Source organism: Bufo bufo, chromosome 2 (assembly GCF_905171765.1).
Source record: "Bufo bufo chromosome 2, aBufBuf1.1, whole genome shotgun sequence".
Lineage (NCBI taxonomy): Eukaryota > Metazoa > Chordata > Amphibia > Anura > Bufonidae > Bufo > Bufo bufo.
Window position 1 is genome coordinate 208,586,114 of NC_053390.1, and position 26,719 is coordinate 208,612,832.

Genomic DNA, 26,719 nt, shown 5'->3' on the forward strand with positions numbered 1-26,719 from the left:
AGAGGATAAGGGACGCTGTAGGAGGTGACCTGCTCCCTTATTACTCCCTTTGGCCAAGCTGATCCCCTTTTACCCTTTGACACCGCACGTGGGGGGTTTCCCCTATTCCCCGCCCTGACAGTATGACCACAAGGGTGGCCCTCACTGGACAGATGGAACCCCCTCGACTGGAGCGGAGCTCCAGCACCAACCATAGCTGAAGTACAACTCTCCAGCCAGGAAACCACAGAAGATATAAGGAAAGTGACCACACCCAGTCAGGGAGTTAACCCTTACAGCACCAGACAGAAGGAGGCTACAACTTAAAGGGGAAGTGCACACACAAGCATACCAAACACGTAACCACCGGCAACAACATGCGTGGCAACCATGTCACGGCAATCACCCAGAAGGCCGAGGCCGAGACACTGCCACCGCATGCTCTCACAGCAAGATGTTGCCGCGGGCAACCGCAAGTGTGGCAACAGTGTCACGGCGTTCACCATAGGCCGTGACATGAACTGCACTAAGAGATAACATAGGGGTGTTTTCCAGAATTGTCCGCCACTGAGTAGAAGTTAAGGACCCCACATCCGCTTCCCATTTCTCTTTTATACCAACCATCGGATTCCCCAGACACCTCTCCAGGAACCCATAGGCAAAGGAGATAAGTTTATGAGAGGCGGACGCATTTACTACCCGGTCAAACAGCACAGTAGGGGTAATGGCGGTAGAGACTTCCGTCTCCTGATATTGCATAGCATGTCTCAATTGCAAGTACGCATAAAAAAATGACCTTTGTAAGCCATATTCCAATGGGAGTTGCTGTAGCATTATCAAAAACCTGATGATCATAACGAATCCCCTTTTGCGGCCACCCCTCAAAACCCCTAACTTGTACAGTTCCCTCAGGTGCTCATTATGCCACAGCGGAGTATATTTTGTGCAGCCCCTAATGTCCAATAAGTCCCTAATGGACCACCAAACCTTATGCATCAGTTGGAAAGTGGGCAGACTCGGGGAGTACAGTTTGAATGCATGCACCTCCAACGCCCACAGAATTACATTTTTTATGTGACAATTAATATATTTTCCCATCAAAGACATGGAGATTTCTCCAGATTGCGGAGAATAGCGGCAGGCTGTTCTCTTCCGGAACAGCCTGTTGGAATTGCTGCCGTAGGTGGGAAACTAGCCTTAGGATCCAGCAAGAGTTAAAAGAAAAGACAATCTATATGTCATTTTTAGGGTCTATGAATGGCGGTAAAGTGAATTTCCTTCCCAGGGGCCACCTCTTTTAGCCTGAGTGGAGTGCTGCTAAGCAGTTATCACTCTAGCTTTGGATACGTGTTACCTAATCGTTCATTCAGTTGCAGCGGCATGTCATATTACATTCATGTGGCTGGGTCCAGTTTTCTGCAACTGGACTTGTAAGTAGAGTCTTTTTTTAAAGGGGTTGTCTGGTAGTAGAACCTGGACATATCCCCATTTTCACCCAGGCAGCCCGCTGACGAGCATCGGAGCAGTTCATGCTCCGATGATCTCTTTTGCCCTGTGCTAAATCGCACAGGGCAAACGCATTTTCTGGAGTTCCGGTGACGAACCGGGCTCTCCACAGGGCTGCCAGGCAGAGGCTTTCGCCCAGCAGTGATCCCGGTGACGTCACCGGCAATGATGGGCGGGCTTTAGCCTGTAAAACGGCTAGGGCAGCGCTAAAGCCAGCCCATCAGAGCGGGTGATGTCACCGGGATCACTGCTGGGCAGAAGCCTTCGCCCAGCAGTGTGTTATAGTAAATAAAGGAGCCCAGCGCAGGGCAAGAAAGAGCATCGGAGCTGAAATGCTCCTATGCTTTTGTCAGGGGGGCTGCCTGGGTGAAATTATGGGTATGATAGGGTTCAGCTCTAAACCCGGACAACCCCTTTAAAAAAAAAAAAATGAGTTGTCAAGTTCAGATAACCCTTTTAAATAAATGTATCTAGTATACAGACAATATATACTAAGAGGAGTGGACAGAGGAAAGAAGCAAAAGAAGTATGAAGTGAATACTTTTTGGGCTCCTTACACAGAAAGATTTTTCCAGTCTTGACTTCATTACATGACTCATGTTTTGAAATTGAATTTTTCAAACTTTATGAGCAAGGGGGTTAAGATGTCAGATAAGACCCCACAGTACATAGCCAATGTGTTCATGAGCTGGCTAGATATCAGCATTACAGATATCACCTGCTTTATCAAAGCTCTCAATTTATTGCTTACTGACGTACGAAGAGCATTTCTAGGTACAATGCATCAGCACGGAGGGCTGGACCAGGATGAGATTGTGATTCTCAGCAGAATATCTGTCATATCTAGACTGGCACATCGGAATACATCTCTAAGCAATAGGAAATTAGTGCATTCAAAGTACTGCGTTTTTGTCATTAAAATCGGTGAAATTTCCTACACTAATGCTGACATTGTATTTTATACCCTAATTATTCATCTGTAAATTGCCAGTGTGCTGTGCTAGGAATCATTCTGTGTACTTAATGTTTTTTAATGTTTCTCTTTTTTCTCATTTAATGTTGCCATTCAATCTCTAATATAGAAGTGTTTTTTTTTTTTTTACAAATTATAAAATATTTTAAATATCCACTCTGTCTCTTTACAAAGTATGTTAATGTATTTTTTTTTTACTGATTTCAGCCAAATAATGAGTCATTATGAAATTATCCACTGCTACAGAGCTAGCTGTCAAATGAACACTGTTAAAGTGGATGTGTAGCTTCAGTCCTGAATATTATACAGGAGTCACTGGCTTTTCATATTGCTTACCTGCAAATTACTTTCCTCACTAATGGCTTCTTAGATCTTCTTTAGCCGTGCTCCATTAAGACACATTAACTCCAGCTTAAAAGGGTTGTCTGATGAAGATAACACCCTTTGTATGCATAAACCGATCCAGCGATCGACTGATTGCTGTGGATCCAGCTTCTCTAACCCCAGAGATTAACATCTGTGATCTCTGGTGGAAGCCACATCCAGTCATGCATTTCTTCCATCCACAAATGAATTGCTAGCCGGAGTGGGGACTGCTCTCAGGCTGGGCACACATATATCAGGTATATCCAGTGAGTTGTTTTTTTCCTGCTGGAGCTGGACTCAACTGATATATCTGTATCTGCACTTTTACGGCATGGTCCAGTGTCCATGGTCTGATAGCAACAGACAGAACAACGTTGCATGCAGCATTTTTCTGTCCAGTCCTAGGAGACATCATACATTTAAACTAATGCACCAAACCATGAATGATTCCACAGAAAACTATGGGGTCAGTTCTAGAATCAGTTTCCCTCTGGCAAGCATATCATCATAATTCAAGGATAATATACATAGTACTGTTACAGGGGACATACAGTAAACACTTGCATTACTGTTTCGGGACAGAGTGACTGTTAGCCCATAGTTCACGTGTAGTAGTCTATAGTCTAACTGCAATCTATAGTTAAATCTCTGCTGTCTACTGTTTGACCACCACTTCGCTAGACAAGTATTGTTTTTTAGTGCATTTTCCATACACCATTCTAGATAAAAAGAAACATCAGATCAGAACACATGTCAAGTGATATCTATGGAGAGGGTAGGGGGAGAAGTGAGCAGGAGCTGAGTGAGACAGGAGTGACACATATAGAGAAACTGTACCAGCTAATAGACAGATTCTATCTCAACCTAAGTGCTTTATTCACATCCATGCCGATCAGTCAATGTCATCCATGGTCATTGGGTTGCTTCTATGTGAGTGAGAGAAAGTTAGAAAGCAGATTTACCTTTACATTCTGTGTGCATTGTATAAGAACTAGTCTCCCATCCACCAGCTTTAGGAAAATGGAAAACTAAAGATATTTTATACAAAGTAGAAAACTGCTAAAAATGCCAGATACAAGACATATAATGGCCAGAAATAGTGATTCCTTATGTACACACACTGTACTATTGATTGATGCAAAGTTTGTTGAAAATTTAAGTAACTTTAACTAAAAATTCCAACACCCATAGATTGCCACCTTGGATCCTCTTCAGTGTTTAGACAAGCATGCGCTTCTTTCTACTGTTATCTATTTGATGTAGTATACTGGTTGTCCACAACATGTAATTTATAGTCTCTTGTGGGGGCTTCAGCTGATTGCTGGACCTCTGAAAAATATGTAGACCATCTCTTCTGGCGATAACATACTCTTTATCCATAAAAGGAATTATAGTAAGGCAATGTTACTCTTCATGAGTTCATTCATCTGATCCAGTTGCATTATGATGCTGTCTAGCTGTAAAGAGGCTCACATAACATGCAATTACTCCTTTTAACTACATTGTATTAAGTAACTGAATTTGGGATGGAGCATCTGCTAAATGTTATTACATCAACAACTCTTTTGTTAGGCTAGCTGCCTCATTTTCTCGTAGCAGTGGCCGAGCCCCTTCCTCCCTTCTCCATGGCGTCTATTAGTCTGAGCTGCCAATGATCTAACCACCCATTCTGGCTAGTGTCTGTGCAAGTATGGAGTTTGCCCCTCCACACATCTCATGCTTTCTTGGAAACCCTGTGCCAGATCTGCACACTAACACATTAATGAAATTCTTTATGATTATATCTGCTGTCCTTCTTCCCTAAGGGAAAGCTGCTGTCTCAGAGCATAAATAGATTAGGGGGGTGGAAAGATTTTCATGGGAGTTGGGGCAGACACCAGCTTATCAACACAAAATGCAATCAATAGGGCTGAAGTCAGCCATCATTTTAAGGCTAAATAAAACAGGATAGCTGATCATAAGTGCTGCGTATATCCTTCTGCAGGAAACCATTTCAAGTGAAACACATTTTCTGTGTCTAAATATAATAACTGCTTCTTCTGTAACATCAATGACTGAGAGTTATGTGAGAAGTGTGATGTTTTCCAGGGGCAGTATATGTGATCTGACCATCATTGAGATGTGGCTTTTACATGACTTGCTACATATGTTGCTTCATCTACAGTTGCGCTCATAAGTTTTCATACCTCAGACATAATTTTTGGAAAATAAGAGCATTTCTGCAAAGCACTGCTTGTTATTTCCAGGATATTGTTCAGTTAAAGTGATTTATCATTACAGAATTGTTTATATAGCCTTGAATGTTTAGGCTATTATATGTTCTTCTCATGGAATATACTCGTCTCAGTTATACACTCATGCCGTCGACTGTGTTTGGTGTCTAGTTAACCTGACTCCCCTCTACAATGATGTCTCCTGCTAGTAGCCATGGCTCTGCTGGTTATGGTCGTGGCTCTCCTCTCCTCCACTGCTGGCCATGATCCTCAATGCCACAGTCCTGGCACACTACCTTTCCTGCAAATTAAGGTGCATCCTTTATCTGGCTCTTGTTCCTTATTGCTACTTGACTTTGACCCTGACCTTAGCTTTGCTACTGGATTTCACTCCTGCTTCTCTCTATGGATTTTTCCTGTGGTACTTACTGTCCTACTTCTGTATCTGACCCTTACTCTGACTGCACATCCAGTACAGTCATAACCATTTTCCTGGTGTTGACCCTTGGCAAGGTTCCTGACTTCACTTCTGTTTCTTTAGCACTCTAACTACCAATTGGTGACCTGGAAAACTGATTGTGAAAATCCATACCTCCTTGCAGGGGTTAATGGAAAAGAACCAGGAGATAAGACTCCACAAACCAGTTTAATCAGAGCCAAACTGGTTGTAGTTTAATGAATCGATTCTAAACTAATCAGATTCATTATGAATTTATAATTCACATACAAATGGTACCCAGTGCCATTTTACTTTGAATATTGGCAGGGAAAATGAAGAGGGGGAAGAAGATGGAGGATAGCATGATGTACGTGGGGGAAAGACTTGGTCTGATTGGATCAAAGACTAAAAGGCAGGCTGATCAGCCATTCAGGTCCTTCTGTAGAGAAAGAGGAATTACAATTGTGTGTTCAACTTGCAACCTGAAAGGATGTCTTGCGACAGTGTCTCAAAAAAGGCTATTACAGACACAAGCCACTAATTTAGTGTGATAGGGACACTATAAACAGAGTAAAGGGAGAGAATGGGGAGATAAAATTGAGTATATTTTAGGGACTTTGATCAGGGAAAGTATATAGAGTGAGTTCTGTGTTTCATACATCTTGTTGGCAACTAGTACTGAAATACAAAATTCAGTACAGTTCATAGACTTATTTCTAGCACCCCAATAGCATACATTCTGCTACAAACGCCAAGCAACTGCACATTTTTCCTCCAAAAAAACCTGTCTAAACTTACCATTTGTAATTGTGCATTTCAGTGCATTATACCAGTGCTACTGAATGTGTTGTACATTGCTGCAAGATAACAGTTACAGAAAAAGCATTTTACTGCAGCAACGCAAATTATCATACCCGTTTTAGTAAAGGCATTATGTGACAGACCATCTAGTTCAAAGATATTTTGCTGCAAAAATTGCATTTTTACCCTTGTTAGTGAACACATTACTGCAACAGATTTTGTAGTTCAAACACATTTTACTGAATAAAAAAAAAATCACATTTTGTACCTGTGTTAGGGGACACATTACTGCAACAGACCACATAGTTCAACGATCATTTTACTACAAAAATTCCATTGTTATACCCGTCTTAGGCTGGGTACACATCACTACTATTTAGAGCAGCGGAACAATGTAAATAATAGACATGCCAGAGAGGGAACATAACTGACCCGAATGGAATAGAACAGACTTCATTAACTACAATGGAGTCTGTTCAGTTTCCGTTCTGAATCCAGTTTGCAGGACTTTTTAGTCTGGTCTTTTTCACAGAATCTGTGACTAAACCAGCGATGGCGGGTGATATGATTTCACCCTTAGTGTATGCATTAGTGCATCATACCATGTAGTTCAAAGGCATTTTACTGCAAAAATTGCATTATTACCATTGTAAATTGTGAAAACCAGTGTGCAATGTGTTTGTACAAGGGGAGGGACATTTAATTCCACCTCTGTCTTTAAATTACAGAAAAAACACTTGTAATTTTATGTCTGGTACATGGAAGACTGCAAAAAAAAAAAAAAAAAGACAGAATGTGTATAGTAGGGCAAACAGCGGTAGCAACACCAGCCATTTAACTAGTAGTACTAGTTGTAGCAGCAGCAGGCCACAGTTCTCCCTTGCTCGGACGGAGGCCACATTTTTATTGATAACAAAGAGGATGAGATTGTGGATAGGATGGCTCACTTCTCCTCTCAGTCACAGTGTGATGATGTGGATGTCACCTCTGAGTCTGACAGCATACCTTGGAACCAGGGATCACAGCATTCCTCTATCTCCTCCTCCTTGCATCCACAGAAGCAACAAAACCCCGCCATGTGCTATGGTGATACTCAAGAGTCTCCCTGTTGATGATGTGTTTGGACTGCCATGAGGAGGAGGATCAGTGGGAGGCGGGGGACCCCATGCATAGCTGTGTAGGTGGTGGTGGTAGCAGTGTCACTTGTAGCCACGGCTGTAGGGGCAGTGGTAGTAACAGTGGTACTTGGGGCAAATACAGTACAGGGAATCGGGAAGGAGCCCAAGGAGCCCATGATGACATATCACAGTCTGATAAAAGTGGCGTGGAGGGTAAGGATGACAATGATGATGATAATTATTTTGTGTTAGACAGGACCTGGAAGCTGAATATGGCTGCTAAGGAGGAGGTGACATCAGAGGGGGAGGGTGGTGGCTGCGGCAGTGGCAATAAAAAGCAGAGGCAATGTATGGCCAGAAACCTCCCAAAAACTGCCAGGCTAGATCTACTTCTATTATGGTCAGCTTGTAGACTGGTGATACTACTGATACTGTGTGTGTAGGCTCAAAATGTGCCAGACCTAAGCCAAGCTCAGCTGTCGCTAGCTCTCTGAGAGTGTCTCCCATCATCACATGAAGCGGCAGTTTCTGTGGGAAAATAGAAATGGTGCCATCTAGTGCAACAAGAGTGTCCTCCTTCTCCTGGTCTCCTTTGTGGCAGCCAGGCTGCATCCACGTACAGTAGTGGAGCAGCTATTACTGGCAGGGACAGTACATGTCTTGGCCCACTAGGTCAATGTTTTTTGCTGCAGCCCCAAGGCAGCACCACTAGAAACAAGGTCAGGTCTTATTGACACCTCCATGTTTGTGTCAGTCTCTCATCCTGGGCAAGAGTAGCCCCACAGCCAATCAGTTGCTAAAGTGCATCAAGCAGCAAACATCCCGTTGACACCTCCATGTTTGTGTCAGTCTCTCATCCTAGGCAAGAGTAGCCACACAGCCAATTAGTTGCTAAAGTGCATCCATCAGCAAACATCCCGTTGACACCTCCATGTTTGTGTCAGTCTCTCATCCTAGGCAAGAATAGCCACACAGCCAATTAGTTGCTAAAGTGCATCCAGCAGCAAACATCTCGTTGGTCTCCTTGCCAACTCCAACTGGGCAAGATGGTCAGCAACAATGGTAGTAACATAGTGGCCACACTGCATTAGGAGGAAATAGCACATGCTCCCAGCATGATGCACATGATAAATGTAATCGTAATGCTTTTTAAAAAAAAGAACATTGGCTTGCAGAGGGTTCTAGCCATGTCCAGGAGACTGTCATAGCATTTCAGCTATTCTTATGTAGCTAGGAACTCCCTCCTGCACTTGCAGTGACAGCACAGTCTGCCATTGCACTACTTGATCAGCGACGCTGGAATTCCAGCTTGCATATGCTAGAGCGTCTGTATGAGCAGCGTAAAGCAGTGATTGATTCAGTCATGCACCAGACTACCTCAGCAGGGAGCATGTGTTGTTTCGAGGTCAGGCAGTGGCAGTTTATCAGAGATGGCTGTCACATACTTGGGTCATTCGAAGATGCCACCAGATTTGTCAGTAGGGACAACTGCATCATCAACTATTTTACACCACTGACATTTATCTTAGAGCAGATGCTCACTCTGATGGGACAAGGGACGGCGGAAGAAGGACAGCTTACATGACTTGCTGGCCACACTATAGTTGTTGAGAACCCCATAGTCCCATAGAGGAGAAAGTCCCATAGAGGAGGATGAGTAGTTACCACTGGAGAAGAAGGAGGAGCAGGAAGAGGAGGAGTTGGTTGTGCAGGAGGATGTGGTTGATGATTATAACGACAACAGTGGCCATGATGACCAATCATCTCAGTGGGGAGTGGAGCTGGAAAGAACTAGGTCCTCGGACACGCTGGCAAGCTGTATGCATGCTTGTTTACATAATGAAAAGCATATTCTTAGCATCAAGTAATCCTGTTAGTACTGGATATCCATGCTTTTAGACTCACTTTTTAGGCCTAGCTTGGTGATTTATAATACAGCACTGGTCAACAACAGCAGAGTCTCTGAGGTTAAATTAAAAAAAATAACCCCATCCTCAAAAAAAGAAGTGACCCCATTTTAGAAACTACATCCCTCTCAGAATTTACTATGGGATGTAATGACCATTTTGACCCCAAAATGTGTTTTCCAAAAATGTGTTTTCCAAAAATTAATGTACAGCAGATGGTACAATGTGAAAACTGCAATTTTTCCACGGATATGTCATTTCAGTGCCCAATATCTTGAGCCCATTGTGTGCCGGGGTAAAAGTCAGCCTTCTTATTATTATGCTGTGATTCCTGGTTTTAGAAACAAGCTACATGTGCCCCTATTATTTTGCCTAAACGTATGAGAGTGTTCAGGAGTGTAACAGCACCGTGGACATTTTGAGGCAGAATATTGTGATTTATGCAGCTTGTGCTGACAACTGTTGAGGCTCTGTGGTGAAAAAATGAACCCGCGAGAAGTGACCCCATTTTGAAACTCTGCCCCTCAAGGTATAAGGGGTGGAGTGACCATTTTGATGCCACAGATATTTTGCAGAAATTAATGGACAGCGGACTGTGCAAAGTGAAAATTGCAAGTTTTCCAAAGATATGGCATTTCAGTGCCCAATATATTGTGCATAGCTGGTGCTATCTCAGACTCACAATGCCAGAACTGTAAATGTAAGCTGCTGTATGGGCACATGGTTGGGCTCAGAAGGCAAGAAGGCTGCAGAAAAGTTTTCTGTGCCCAATATGATGTGCCCAGCTGGTACCATTTGAGACACACAGCACCCTTTAAATTGTTAGGCGTCTTCAATTAGGCTCTTCTACAATTGAAACATTAAGAGTGAGGGCCCTACTCTCAAAAGCTTACAATCTATGAGAAAATGGGGTTGACACAAAAGGTAAAATTGTTTGTTTTCTAACATAGTCCAGCCATCTTTGTACTAAATAGCGTAGTACAGATGGAGCTGCATGAGCTAGTTCATTGTGTGGGGGAATTACTGTTGGATGTTGGTGTTCGCTTCTGAAGAATGAGGGCTGGGGGGTAAACGGGGAAGAGTCAGTGTAGGGAATATAATAAGCCTACCTAAAAAGATGTGTTTTTAACCACTACAGGACCGCCGTACGCAGGATTGCGTCTTTGCGGCGGCCCTGTTATTCCGAGTGGACGCGCCGGCTCGTCATCTCGCGAGACGCGAGATTTCCTGTGAACGCGTGCACACAGGCGCGCGCGTTCACAGGAACTGCAGGTAATCGAGTGGATCTGCAGGCTGTAGATCCGATTTTTTTTTAACCCCTTTTTTTAACCCCCCTGTTTTGATAACAGCGTCTAATATACCTGCTACCTGGTCCTCTGGTGGTCCCTTTTGCTTGGATCGACCACCAGAGGACACAGGCAGCTCTGTAAAGTAGCACCAAACACCACTACACTACACCCCCCCTGTCACTTATTAATCCCTTATTAACCCCTTATTAAACCCCCTGATCACCCCATATAGACTCCCTGATCACCCCCCTGTCACTGATCACCCCCCTGTCATTGATCACCCCCCTGTAAGGCTCCATTCAGACGTCCGTATGTGTTTTGCGGATCTGCGGATCCACAAAACACATACGGACGTCTGAATGGAGCCTGACAGGGGAGTGATCAATGACAGAGGGGTGATCACCCCATATTAGACTCCCTCATCACCCCCCTGTCATTGATCACCCCCCTGTAAGGCTCCATTCAGACGTCCGTATGTGTTTTACGGATCCGCGGATCCGCAAAACACATACGGACGTCTGAATGGAGCCTTACAGGGGGGTGATCACCCCATATAGACTCCCTGATCACCCCCCTGTAAGTCTCCATTCAGACGTCCGTATGTGCTTTGCGGATCCATGGATCCGCGGATCCGCAAAACACATACGGACGTCTGAATGGAGCCTTACAGGGGGGTGATCACCCCATATAGACTCCCTGATCACCCCCCTGTAAGTCTCCATTCAGACGTCCGTATATGCTTTGCGGATCCATGGATCCGCGGATCCGCAAAACACATACGGACGTCTGAATGGAGCCTTACAGGGGGGTGATCACCCCATATAGACTCCCTGATCACCCCCTGTCATTGATCACCCCCCTGTAAGGCTCCATTCAGACGTCCGTATGTGTTTTGCGGATCCACGGATCCGCAAAACACAGACACCGCGGATCCGCAAAACACGGACACTGGCAATGTACTTTCCGCATTTTGCGGATCCGCACATTGCCAGAACTATATAGAAAATGCCTTTTCTTGTCCGCAATTGCGGAGAAGAATAGGACATGTTCTATAGGCTCTACAAAAAACGCAGTGTTCGCCCAATCAGGCCTGATCTTGTGCACACACTTGTGTTCAGTCCGCCCCACCGCAGTGACAGAATTTTTTTTTTTTGATCACTGCAAAAACACCGTAAAATCGCTGCGGCGCTATAAAAAGATCACTTTTGAGGGGCATGGCGAGTTCATAGAAGATTTTTTTTTTGTCACAAGTTAGCGGAAATAGATTTTTTTTGTTTTTGTTTTTTTGTTTTTTCTTACAAAGTCTCATATTCCACTAGCTTGTGACAAAAAATAAAATCTCACATGAACTCACCATACCCCTCACGGAATCCAAACGCTTAAACATTTTTAGACATTTATATTCCAGACTTCTTCTCAGGCTTTAGGGCCCCTAAAATGCCAGGGCAGTATAAATACCCCACAAGTGACCCCATTTCGGAAAGAAGACACCCTAAGGTATTCGCTGAGGGGCATATTGAGTCCAAGAAAGATTTAACTTTTTGTCACAAGTTAGCGGAAAGGGAGACTTTGTGAGAAAAAACAACAAAAAAAAAATTTCCGCTAACTTGTGCCAAAAGAAAATCTTCTATGAACTCGCCATGCCCCTCACGGAATACGTTGGGGTGTCTTCTTTCCAAAATGGGGTCACATGTGGGGTATTTATACTGCCCTGGCATTTTAGGGGCCCTAAAGCGTGAGAAGAAGTCTGGAATCCAAATGTCTAAAAATGCCCTCCTAAAAGGAATTTGGGCCCCTTTGCGCACCGAGGCTGCAAAAAAGTGTCACACATGTGGTATCGCCGTACTCAGGAGAAGTTGGGCAATGTGTTTTGGGGTGTCATTTTACATATACCCATGCTGGGTGAGATAAATATATCGGTCAAATGCCAACTTTGTATAAAAAAATAGTAAAAGTTGTCTTTTAGAGAGATATTTCTCTCACCCAGCATGGGTATATATAGAAAGACACCCCAAAACACATTGCCCAACTTCTCCTGAGTACGGCGATACCACATGTGTGACACTTTTTTGCAGCCTAGGTGGGCAAAGGGGCCCACATTCCAAAGAGCACCTTTCGGATTTCACAGGGCATTTTTTACACATTTTGATTTCAAACTACTTCTCACGCATTAGGGCCCCTAAAATGCCAGGGCAGTATAACTACCCCACAAGTGACCCCATTTTGGAAAGAAGACACCCCAAGGTATTTCGTGATGGGCATAGTGAGTTCATGGAAGTTTTTATTTTTTGTCACAAGTTAGTGGAATATGAGACTTTGTAAGGAAATAATAAAAATAAAAAAAATCATAATTTTCCGCTAACTTGTGACAAAAAATAAAAAGTTCTATGAACTCACTATGCCCATCAGCGAATACCTTAGGGTGTCTACTTTCCGAAATGGGGTCATTTGTGGGGGTTTTCTACTGTCTGGGCATTGTAGAACCTCAGGAAACATGACAGGTGCTCAGAAAGTCAGAGCTGCTTCAAAAAGCGGAAATTCACATTTTTGTACCATAGTTTGTAAATGCTTTTACCCAAACCATTTTTTTTTTTACCCAAACATTATTTTTTTTATCAAAGACATGTAGAACAATAAATTTAGAGAAAAATTTATATAGAAATGTAGTTTTTTTTAAAAAAAATTACAACTGAAAGTGAAAAATGTCATTTTTTTGCAAAAATTTCGGTAAATTTCGATTAATAACAAAAAAAGTTAAAATGTCAGCAGCAATGAAATACCACCAAATGAAAGCTCTATTAGTGAGAAGAAAAGGAGGTAAAATTCATTTGGGTGGTAAGTTGCATGACCGAGCAATAAACGGTGAAAGTAGTGTAGTGCAGAATTGTAAAAAGTGGTCTGGTCATTAAGGGTGTTTAAGCCATAGGGGCTGAGGTGGTTAAAGACACGTTTAAATCTATGGAGGTTGGAAATTAACCTGATTATCTGGGGCTGTGCATTCCATAGAGCTGTTGCAGCTCGAGAAAGGTCTTCAAATAGGGAGTGTGAGGTTTAAATTGTGGAATCTTAGATCATTGTCAGAATGGAGAGCACAAGTAGGGTGGTAGACAGAAATTAGGGAGGAGATGTAGGAAGGTTCAGAACTGTGGAGAGCTTTGTGGATGAAGGTGGGGAGTTTGAACTGTGTTCTGTGGTAAATGACCAGTGAAGTGACTGGCACAGGTTAAAGGCAGCATTTACTTAACCAGCCTCTTGTTACCCATGACCCAACTTTTTTTGAGACGTGTTGCTGCCATCAAGTTCTAAATGATTTATTTTTTCATGAAACGGTAAAATGTCTCACTTTCAACATGTCTTTATAAGATTTGCAAATCTTTGCATTCTTTTTACATTTATTTACATTTTACACAGTGTACAAACTTTTTTGAATAGGGGTTGGAAAATTACTCATGGGTCGTGTTGTAGATGTCTATGATGGAATAACAATGGTGGCTATACATTCACTGCCACATATCTCTCAGCATACTATCTAGTTTAGAACACACATCTGTACATTGAAGTTTATACTGCAGTTGAGTTACATATATTTAGTATTTTCATTGTGTTATACCTAGAATGCTTAAGGTATATTTTAACTAGATTTCAATGAATCAATCAAGGCTGTCAACATAGTCTTAAATGAATACTCAAATGGGAAAACTGAAACAATGACTAATCAAGATGCACGAGAATTTTGGCACCATTAGTGCCAAAAAACTGGCATACCTGGCTTGCACCACATTTATTGTTTTAGGCACCTTGTTCACCTTGTCGTGGGGGAATGGGAGTTTAGCAAGAAAGAAGGGGTATCCTGATTGCCTCAATAGAATACTAAAATCCACTTTAAATAAAATCAACCTTTTATTTTCATTTCCTTAACAACATGTTGCATGAAGTGAAAATAGAAGGCTGCTTTTATCAAAATTGCTGGTTGATCACACTTTTTTTTTTATTGTTCCCTGCAAGCCAAAAGGGATTCTATGCACTTTAACAATAAGGACTGGCTCTGTGATTTTTTTTCTTTTAGGAAAGTATGTGCTTCCCTGCAGAAATGTATAAGAAAAAAGCATTGATTAAAATAATGCAACACAATAATGTCATTAAAAAACAACATCATGCATGCATTTTTTTTGAAGGAGCAAGAAAACCCAATGAAGGTCTATGAAAAAAAAAAAAACAGGCAGTGAGGGAAAAAGCGCCAGACTCATTGACCATTGGACCCAGAAAATCCACTCCAAGGGTGAAAAAACGCCACTCCAAAATAAATGCCTGCTTGTCCTGCATCTACTGTTTCCCATAGACTTAGATCTGGAAATGGAGGGGTTTTATTTTCTAAAAAACACAACAAAAATGCCTTAAAAATGCAAAATGCCATAAAAACGCAAATAAATCCTTGACACAGGGATTTCGTCATTAGTGCTCTTTGAGGCTATGTTCACACACAAAATTGATAGCAGTAAAATCAGTAGCAGAATCAGTAGCTGAAAACAGGCATGTTTTTTTAGTCATGGTTTTACCCTGTGTAAAGGTGCTGCTGATCACACCTATGAAAAAGCAAATTCTCATTCATCGAGTGATTGCATCTTTCATGTTCCACTTAAAGTCCTCATTCGTTGCAAGCACATCTCCCTTTGTAAACAGGGATGTGCTGCCGGCAAGGAAACTGGGGATGAATGATCGTAATAACGATGAATCATCCCTACATTACCACAATAATTGCAGCACGTATGAATGTTTGTTCCAAAGCATTGCCTGCCCTCTTGGCCCATTATTCATTTTTTGACCACATCTATCCAGATCTGTCTTTGGCACCATAGCATAAACAATCAGATGGTAATTTATAGTAAAAGTAGCAATGATAAGAGTATTAAGGAGTCAGAAGCAACAATGGTTTTTGCACCCAAGTATTTTCCTATATATAGAGCATATGCAGAACTTGTAGCAGTGTTCAGTAATGTAATAGTGTGTTTTCTTTTGACTCTTTACCAGGTTGTTGCTCTTAGTAAAAGAAGCAAAGAAGCAGAGGCCGCCTTCCTGAGCGTATACAAGCAACTCATTGAAGCACCAGGTGATTTTTCTTTTCACTGCCCCGGTTTGATGTTCATGTAACCTCTTCCTGACAGTCATTTTTCACTTTCCTGACAGTCTATTTTTGCAAATCGGAGATGTGTCACTTTATGTGGTAATAACGTCGGAATGCTTTTACTCATCCAACCGATTCTGAGATTGTTTTCGCATGACACATCATTATTCATTTTAGTGGTAAATTTGAGTTTATATGTTTTACCTTTATTTATTAAAAAAAATCCCAAATTTACAGAACATTTGGAAAACCTTTTTATTTTCAAAATTTTAATTTCTCTGCTTTTAACAGATCCGTAAAAAATACGGATGACATTCGTGTACGTTCCGTATTTTGCGGAACGGAACAGCTGGCCCTTCAAAGAACCGTACTATCCTTGTCGGTAATGCGGACAATAATAGGACATGTTCTATATTTTTGCGGAATGGAAATACGGAAACGGAAGGCATACGGAGTAACTTCAGTTTTTTTTGCGGACTCATTGAAGGGAATGGTTCTGCATACGGTCTGCAAAAAAAAACTGAACAGACACGGAAAGAAAATATGTTTGTGTGTATGAGCCCTAAGACAGATAGTGATACCTCATAAAATAGTTATTAATTAACATTCCCCATATGTCTACGTTATGTTGGCATCATTTTATAAATTTTTATTTTTATTTTTATAATACTTTTTTTTGCAAATTTTCAAGAAAGTTTCCAAAACAGTTTTTTTTTTTTAACCCCTTAAGGACTCAACCCTATTTCACCTTAAGGACTTGGCCATTTTTTGCAAATCTGACCAGTGTCACTTTAAGTGCTCATAACTTTAAAACGCATTGACTTATCCAGGCCATTCTGAGATTGTTTTTTCGTCACATATTGTACTTCATGACACTGCTAAAATTGGGTCAAAAAAGTTAAATTTTTTTGCATAAAAAAATACCATATTTACCAAAAATTTAGAAAAATTTGCAAATTTCAAAGTTTCAGTTTCTCTACTTCTGTAATACATAGTAATACCCCCAAAACTTGTGATGACTTTACATTCCCCATATGTCTACTTCATGTTTGTAGCATTTTGGGAATGATATTTTATTTTTTGGGGATGTTACAAGGCTTAGAAGTTTAGAAGCAAATCTTGAAATTTTTCAGAAATTTACAAAAACCCAATTTATAGGGACCACTACAGGTCTGAAGTCACTTTGCGAGGCTTACATAATAGAAACCGCCCAAAAATGACCCCATTCTATAAACTACACCCCTCAAGGTATTCAAAACTGATTTTACAAACTTCGTTAACCCTTTAGGTGTTGCACAAGAGTTATTGGCAAATGGGGATGAAATTTGAGAATTTCTTTTTTTTGCCTAATTTTCCATTTTAACCCATTTTTTACACTAACAAAGCAAGGGTTAACAGCCAAACAAGACTGTATCTTTATTGCCCTGACTCTGCCGTTTACAGAAACACGCCATATGTGGCCGTAAACTACTGTACGGCCACACAGCGGGGCCTAGGGTGAAAGGTGCGCCGTATGGTTTTTGGAAGCCAGATTTTGCTGGACTGGTTTTTTGACACCATGTCCCATTTGAAGCCCCCCTGATGCACCCCTAGAGTAGAAACTCCATAAAAGTGACCCCATCTAAGAAACTACACCCCTCAAGGTATTCAAAACTGATTTTACAAACTTTGTTAACCCTTTAGGTGTTGCGCAAGATTTAATGGAAAATAGAGATACAATTTCAAAATTTCATTTTTTTGGCAGATTTTCCATTTTAATATTTTTTTTCCAGTTACAAAGCAAGGGTTAAAAGCCAAACAAAACTCATTATTTATGGCCCTGATTCTGTAGTTTACAGAAACACCCCATATGTGGCCGTAAACTACTGTACGGGCACACAGTAGGGCGTAGAGGGAAATGTGCGCCGTATGGTTTTTGGAAGCCAGATTTTGCTGGACTGTTTTTTTAACACCATGTCCCATTTGAAGCCCCCCTGATACACCCCTAGAGTAGAAACTCCATAAAAGTGACCCCATCTAAGAAACTACACCCCTCAAGGTATTCAAAACAGATTTTACTAACTTTGTTAACCCTTTAGGTGTTGCACAAGATTTAATAAAAAATAGAGATAAAATTTCAAAATTTCACTTTTTTGGCAGATTTTCCATTTTAATATTTTTTTTCCAGTTACAAAGCAAGGGTTAACAGCCAAACAAAACTCATTATTTATGGCCCTGATTCTGTAGTTTACAGAAACACCCCATATGTGGTCGTAAACCACTGTTCGGGCACACGGCAGGGTGCAGAAGGAAAGGAATGCCATACGGTTTTTGGAAGGCAGCTTTTGCTGGACTGGTTTTTTGACACCATGTCCCATTTGAAGCCCCCCTGATGCACCCCTAGAGTAGAAACTCCAAAAAAGTGACCCCATTTTAGAAACTACGGGATAGGGTGGCAGTTTTGTTGGTACTAGTTTAGGGTACATATGATTTTTGGTTGCTCTATATTACACTTTTTTGTGCGGCAAGGTAACAAGAAATAGATTTTTTGGCACGTTTTTTTTTTTTGTTATTTACAACATTCATCTGACAGGTTAGATCATGTGGTAATTTTATAGAGCAGGTTGTCACGGACGTGGCGATACCTAATATGTATATATTTTTTTTATTTATGTAAGTTTTACACAATGATTTCATTTTTGAAACAAAAAAAATGTTTTAGTGTCTCCATAGTCTGAGAGCCATAGTTTTTTCAGTTTTTGGGCGATTATCTTGAGTAGGGTATGATTTTTGCGGGATGAGATGACGGTTTGATTGGTACTATTTTGGCGTACATGCGACTTTTTTGATCACTTTTATTACCTTTTTTGGGAAGTAAGGTGGGCAAAATTTAAATTTCCTAATAGTTTTTATTTTTTTATTTTTATGGCGTTCACCGTGCGGGGAAAGTAACATGACCGTTTTATAGATCAGGTCGTTACGGACGCGGCGATACCAAACATGTGTAGGGAATTTTATTTTTTTCATTTTTAATCAGTGATAAATGTGTTTTTTGATTTTTACTTTTTTTTCACATTTTTTTTGACCCAGACCCACTTGGTTCTTGAAGATCCAGTGGGTCTGATGTCTGTATAATACAGTACAGAACAATATATATTGTACTGTACTGTATTTTACTTACACTGAACAGATCTATGCTTTTAGCATAGATCTGTTCAGCACCATGGACAGCAGGACGCCTGAGCAGGCGTCCTGTTGCCATAGGAACCTTCCCCGTCTGCTCAGTACTGCTCAGAACTTCGCAGACGGGGAAGGGTAAGGAGGGGATCTGTCGGGGGGCTGTCTGGGAGCTCTCTCCCTCTCCATCGGGGGGTTGCAAAGGCACAGCAGCCCCCCGATGGGAGAGGGAGGGAGCTCCCTCTTACTGGTAACTTTTTCCATACAGCGGTCCGTACGGACCGCTGTATGGAAAGGGTTAAACGGCTGACATCGCATCATCGATGTCAGCCGTTTATACCAGGGTGCCAGCAATGTGCTGGCACCCTGGTATACCCACTAGACACCAACGATTATTCAAGAGGAGGCGAGCGGGGGATCGCGATCCCGCCTGCCGCACCGCCCGCCTCCCGCACCGCCCCCACCGCCCACAACTCCCCCCCCCTGCACCACCCGCCGGCAAAAAAATCATGCAGGGGTGCAGGGGGGGTGTAAAATATATATTTTAGGGACACTAAAGCTTCTGATCCCCGCGGTCAGGGCCCGCGGGGATCAGAAACTGCAGAAAGCGCAGCAAACCGCAGGTCTGAATTGACCTGCGGTTTTCTGCGATCGCCGATGCGGGGGGGTCAAATGACCCCCCCGTGCATGGTTACGGGATGCCGGCTGAATGATTTCAGCCGAAATCCCGTTCCGTTTAACCCCTGGGGCGCCGGAATACCGATTTCAAGTTATGTTGTACCGGTACGTCATGGGTCCTTAAGGACTCGGGACCCATGCCGTACCGATACGTCCTAAGTCCTTAAGGGGTTAAAGGACCAGTTATGAAGTCACTTTGCGGGGCTTACATAATAGACATACACCCTTAAATGACCACATTTTAGAAACTACACCCCTCATATGAGTAATGTCTGAGTTTACAAACCTTGTTATTCTTGTTGATTCTGCAGTTTACAGAAACACCCCATATGTGGTTGTAAGCTGCTGGGCACACAGCAGGGCTCAGAAGGAATGGAGGGCCATATGGCTTTTGAGGGGCAGTTTTTGCTGCCCATATGCTATGTCCAACTCTTGCCATCTGAGACACACCACTCCCTTTAACTTGTTAGGCGGGTTCTAATGGGTACTCGATTGCCATCAATGTGGACATAAACTGCTGTATGGGTATGTTGCAGCGTCTGGAAGGGAAAGAACACCTTTTGGCTTTTGCAGCACAGGTTTTGATGGATTGCTTTATGGGTGTCATGTTGCTACTGAATAGGCTCTGGGGTACCAGTACAGCCATTTTCAGAGAGTGACATGTTTTTTTATTTTTCTCTCGACGGAGCTGTGTGACAAGTGTTCATTGGTTCTATTTTGGGTACACATGAGTTTTTGATCACCTTTTATTTTGCTTTTTAGGAAGCAGGATAATGAAAAGGCAGCAACTCTGTCATTGCTTTTTGGGTTTTGTTATTGCGGCATATACCGTGTGGGAAAAATTCTATAATTCTGCTTATCAGTATGATTACAGAGATACTAATTTTATATAGCTTTTTTATGTTTTATCACTTTTGCACAACAAGGCATTTTACTTTTTTTTTATTGTGTTTTTGCGTCACCATTTCTGAATGTCATATATATTTATATATATTTTTTCTGGTGATGGTCTTGTGTGGGGGCTTGTTTTTTGCAGGATATTTTAGGAGGCAAGGTGACCAAAAAATGGCTGTTCTGGCATAGTGTTTATTTTTTTAATTTTTTTACAGCATTCACCTGACAGGGTAGGTAATGCAATATTTTTATAGAACTAGTCGATACAGACGCAGTGATACCTAATATGTCTATCTTTTTTTCTTTTTTTTTCAATTTTAAAGGGCTTGATGAGAAAAAAGAGGTCCTTTTTTACTTGTAAAAAAAATAATTTGATGATATTTTTTAAAACTTTTTATTTTTGTCCCACTAGGGGACTTTAATTTTCGAGGATCTGGTCCCTTCTACAATGCATTGCAGTACATTGTTTATTGTCATGCATTAGAACTGACAGATGCAGCGGTCAGCTGGGCCTCTGCCGCTGATTGTGCAAGCACAGTTCCTGTGCCCGCCTGATCAGCGTGCCGTACTATTATGGCGCGGCGGAAACTCTCTTTGTGCAGCACCGTACAGGTATGGCGCATGTCAAGAAGGGGTTAATGCACACACATTTGATGCTAATACTTACAACACTGTCATTTAAGGGGTTGTCTGAGATCATCAAAAATCTTGGAGGCCTCCAATAGCCTATGTGATGAATACCGTACTCCGACTGACGCCGGACGTCAACTACATCGAGCTAACTAGATACGATATGGTCACTGGTTACCAAGGCGTGACGTTACACCCTCCTGGGAGAGCGGGTAAGGTCAGTCTTAGTACAGTTTTCACAGATTGCTCCTGTCCACACGGGCACAGAGAGGCAACAAGCTGAGAGAGCCTTTTCACTGCCCCAGTGAAACAAGGGGTTCTTAGCCCGGAAAGACTGCCACCAGTTCCTTGTTTGATATAAGCCTGGTCCACTAACGGGATTATATAGGATAAGAAACGAACCCGCGGTAGCATATAATTAGGCCGAAACACGGATGTGGGGATTCGTGATGGAGATACAAGACAGCGCAAGATTAAATTATATATTTAATCGCCTGAAGGGCTCATTAGAAATAACACTATACACACAAAGAATATATATAGTGGTCTGAGGTTACAAATACAGATGGTGTGGTACAAACAGGATTAAACAGAACAAAAGTCCAGTTTACCAGGTATAGGGGTCCTTTGGGTGGTGATGAGTTCTTTGTTGTAGTCACATGGAGGGCAGTGATGTCAGCAGGTTGCAGGTCCCTCTAAACTCATGGCATGATGTGACCCTCGTTCAGAGAAAAGACACGCCCGCTTGCTGGCACAAGCCTTTTAACCTGTAGCCGGCCCCTCCCCTCCCGGCCTCAGGGAGGCATCCACTCCCCCTCTTGTGGGCTGGCAGCAAATGACCCACAAAACCCTTTAGGGTTCATAGCTCCAGACCAGAATGTCACAGGGAGATGGCTCTGGGACCAACGGACCCGCCTGGGTTCCGGCTACAAGTAGAGTCCAAACCTGGTACCGTTATGTGGTTTCTGTGGGGAGATATGTATATCTCCCTTCCCTGGCCTCCCACCACCAAACTACGACCACTGGCCTGTTCATCGTGGCCACATGAACACAAATATGTATCGGGTTTATGCCTGTGATGGATCGGGAATTCATAATTTCTTATGAACTGCCGGCTCCAATATATCTGATAATTCTGACTGAACTGGGCCCTGGCCTAGTCCCCCTGCAGAGAGGTCTTTCCTGTTTCATTAGCTGGGTTCCTGGCTGGCTGAATGGAGGGGAGAAATTGTAAACAAAGGTGGCCTGCAAGATGTTCTCTGCCAGATGGCTGGGCTTTGAAGCAGGGCCCTCCTATGGAGTTCACTACCTCTGCAATCTGATGCTGATGGCTGGTGTGGGAACATGGCTGACATAAAATAATAATCCATATTCCTCACAGCCTACAATAACAAAAGTTCATGGTTTACTCACCCCTTTCTTCAACACTGTTTACTCAGCACTGGTCCAGTCCTCCTGCTTCTGCTTGTTTAAAAACTACAGCGAGGATGTCTTCGGCGGTCTCACTCTGAGGACAGTGATGACTGGCTGCAGTAATCACATGATGTACACCTGCACCTCATTGTGCATATCAGTGTCAGTGATGTATCCAGTGACATGCAGGTGTACGGTATATGCAGGTATATATGTAGGACCGCCTCCTTGACTTCAAAGCCCAGAGTAAGCAGGAATTTAAATACTGTATTTTTCGCCTTATAAGACGCACTCCCCCCCCCCAAAAGTGGGGGAAAAATAGCAGTGCGTCTTATGGGGCGAATGCTGCTGATTTTGCCGAATTTTCAATGATACACCCGCTGCGATGCCGTGCGGCGGGTGTATCAGCTGTGAGGGAGGAGGGGCTGGGGGCCGGCATCTGCTTTTATAATGACAGCGGGGCCCGTGCAGTGACTGTATTCTACTACACGGGCCCCGCTCACTGTATAATCGTATCTGTAATAGTTAATTGTTATGTATATAATCGGGTAATCAGCGCCTGTATACTTACAACTACAAGCGCTCGGTAGCACAGAGGAGGGAGGAGGCAGGCCGGGAGGACGGGCGCTGGCAGCGTGAGTCACTACGTCACGCGCCTGCGCCGCCCACTTTATGAATGAAGCAGGCGGCGTGGGCGCATGACGTAGTGACTTACGCTGCCAGCGCCCATCCTCCCGGCCTGCCTCCTCCCTCCTCTCTGCTACCGAGCGCTTGTAGTTGTAAGTATACAGGCGCTGATTACCCGATTATATACATAACAATTAACTATTATAGATACGATAATATACAGTGAGCGGGGCCTGTGTAGTAGAATACAGTCACTACACGAGCCCCACTGTCATTATAAAAGCAGATGCCGGCCCCCAGCCCCTGTATTGAGGGTCATTCACTACAGGGACACTTATGGAGGGGATCTGTGGATGACACATAGCATAAGATGCTATATATGTGTCATCCATAGATCCCCCCCATAACTGTCATACACAGATTCCCATAACAGTGCCATCCAGAGACCCCAATAAGAGCCACCCACAGATCCACCATAACAGTGTCACCCACAGATCCCCCATAAGTGTCACCCACAGATCCCCCATAAGTGTCACCCACAGATCCCCCATAACAGTGCGTCACCCACAGATCCCCCATAACAGTGCGTCACCCACAGATCCCCCATAACAGTGCACCATCCACAGATCCCCCATAACAGTGCGCCATCCACAGACCACAATTAGTTCAAAACCCACCAAAAGCACACCTTTTGGTTCAAAATATTTTTTTTCTTATTTTCCTCCTCAAAAACCTAGGTGCGTCTTATGGGCCGGTGCGTCTTATAGGGCGAAAAATACGGTAATTGAAGTACGAGTTTTAATGAATCTTTTCCCATAAAACTATATATCAATCTGTGCAGCTCCTCCTACTCAGACATCATGTTCAGCAAGACAGGTTCCCTTTAGCTACTGAAGAAAGTGTAATTGGAGAGAAATACCCAGGGCCGGCGTCATAACCCGGCATCCCCGGGCAAGTGCCGGGTCCCAATGCTTCTGGGGGGGGGGGAAAGCCCACTGAGCTGCTATGAGCACTTCCATCAATACAGATGGAAGCTCTCACTGCTGTCATTTCACTTACGCAGTACCCCTTTGGTGGGCCCTCTGAGTCACATGAGGCCGGCTGCTGCAGAGACTCAGACATGCCCCTTCTACACAGGACATGCTGCCTGAGGAGAGAGACTGGCAGGGCTGGAGCAGAGAAGTGTGAAGACAGTCTGTGTGTAAGTCTGCACTGTGACTGTCTCTTCTCTGTGGGACAGGAGGGAGGGAACTATTTGTGATGCTGCTGGATGCTGCTTCATTCTATTTAGTTGTTTTACTGCTTCATTAAGCAGTTTGCCTCCATGACACCTGCCCCCCCATATCCTGTCCTATCTCATCCTCAGTGAGCCCCTGCTGTCTCCTTTCCTCCCTCCTGTTTCCAGAGCTCCTGTTCCACCCTCCTATCTCCTATTGCTGCCCTGCACAGACCTCCTGCCACTACTACTTGTATGAATCCCCCTCAGAGCCCCTTCCACCTACTTGCTGTGTCCACCCCTCCTGTCCATCCAGGGCCCCGGGCCCCTGTCTCACTCCTCTGCCTCTCATTATGGTGGCATCTGAACCACATTTACCATAAGGACCTTCTAACGTCACAGGGTCATGTGACTGTGCCCCCCACCCTGTACTGTTCCCCCCCACCCAGTACTGTGCCCCTTTATACCCTGCATTGTGCCCTCTTACCACACCCTGTGCAGTGCCCCTAGTCATTCCCTGTACTGTGCCCTCCTATACCCTTTTATCCGGTCACTGTATGGTGGTTTTATCATTATATGGCGGTGTTATCACTATATGGCGGTGGTATCAAATAACTGTATCCCCTTCCCTGCCCACGCCACTTTTTATTAGACCTAGCATGTGCGGGAAAAGATACAGATTGCGGTGCTAAGGACCTTTGCGCCACAATCTGTGTCAAAAATATGCCTAATATAGCATATTTCTATATAATAAATGACCCCCTAATTGTATTATTCTGGGGTAGGGCTAATATCTTTATATTATATAGATTCTAGTGTATTATACTGTGCCCTGTATTTTCCAGTGGAAAATGATCCTTGGGAGACACAGTCCTCATCCCTGACCACCAGGACCAGGTAGCGCTCTGTCAGTACATGGCGACCTCCCCTCTCCGCCACGCTGCTCCACTTTGTACTGGTGCTTATTCTGACACTAGGGCTGGGTTCACATCCCATTTGTGCCATTCATTTAATGTATACCAAAAATGTATGCATTAATAGATGCCTCAGACTATTGCCGTACAGTGGCATCCATTCACCATACAGTTCCATTGTAAAAAAAACATATACGTTAACGTATGCATTTTTTACTGGACTCTGCAGGATAGAAAAACATGGAGTGCTGCACATTTGTATACATCAAACCGATAGGAAAAACGTGATGTGAACCCTCGGGGGTGGGGGTGGGGGGTGTACTAAAATTTTCTGCAGGGCCCAGTCAGTTCTAGCTACATCACTGCACATCTCCTTCTCTCCTCCAGGCCCGGCCCAGGGGTGACGTCATAATGTGTGGCTCACTGCTGCAGCGGGCCGGAGGAGATAAGGAGCGCAGGGAGCTGCGGTTAGTGAATGACAGGACCGCCGGCTCCCCTGCGCTCCAGCAATGATAGATATAGATATGTGAGGGGGCCACTGGGGGGTCATTACACTGTGAGGGCCCCTTACACAGTATAATGACCCCCCAGTGCCCCCCATTTTGTATAATGATTCCCATTGACCCTCCATTTAGTATAATGACCACCAGAGCCCCCATTCAATATAATGGCCCCCAGTGCCCCTCCATACAGTCTAACCCCCAGTGTGGGGGCTACTGAGGGTCATTATTCTGAATGGAGGGCCACTGTGGGGTCATTATACTGTGAGGGCCCTTTACATAGTATAATGACCCCCAGTGTCCCCCATTTAGTATAATGATCCCCAATGACCCTCCATTCAGTATAATGACCCCCAGAGCCCCCTCCATACAGTATTTCCCCAGTGTGGGGGCTACTCGGGGTCATTATTCTGAATGGGGGGCGACTGGGGGTTATTATTCTGAATGGAGGGACACTGGGGGTCATTATACAGTGGGGGGGGGGCGATTGGGGGGGTCATTATACTGTGTGAAGGGCCACTAGTGGTCATTATACTGTATAGGGGCCACTGGGGGTCATTATACCGTGTGGGAGCCACAGGGGGACATGTAAATGTAAAGAAATGCCTCAAGGGGGCCCACTGGGTTTTCTGTTCAAAGTTTTATTTAGCCATGTCTTATTATACCTGTTTCTGGGCAAGCTCTGTGACTACCAATATTGCAGCTGTTAATCAGTTTTCCCAGCTATCTTAGAATAGCCAATCATATGAAGACAAAATCGTAGCCATTAGTGGTTGTCACTTAGGGAACAACCTCATAAATGGTACTGATTTTCTATTGAGGACTGTCAGTCTGGTCTTGGGCAATCTGTTCATGCTGCAATGTTTGCATTCAATAATATGTTAATTCTATATGATATTATATACAGTGAGTATATTTTGCTACAGGCAGATGGACTTGGTGGGCAGTAGAAGGCAGTCGGCACAGCCATTTAAACAG

The 26,719-nt window shown here is 43.4% G+C and overlaps 1 protein-coding gene across 4 annotated transcripts in view; it reads left to right on the plus strand.

Moving 5' to 3' along the window:
* The window catches only part of CUX2 (cut like homeobox 2), a 534,292-nt gene that overhangs the window by 267,403 nt on the left and 240,170 nt on the right, over window positions 1–26,719 (plus strand). For all 4 annotated transcript variants that reach the window (XM_040416060.1, XM_040416062.1, XM_040416061.1 and 1 more), the window contains exon 4: window positions 15,620–15,698. In XM_040416060.1, the coding sequence (XP_040271994.1) occupies window positions 15,620–15,698 (79 nt within the window). The remainder of the gene's footprint in view (window positions 1–15,619; window positions 15,699–26,719) is intronic.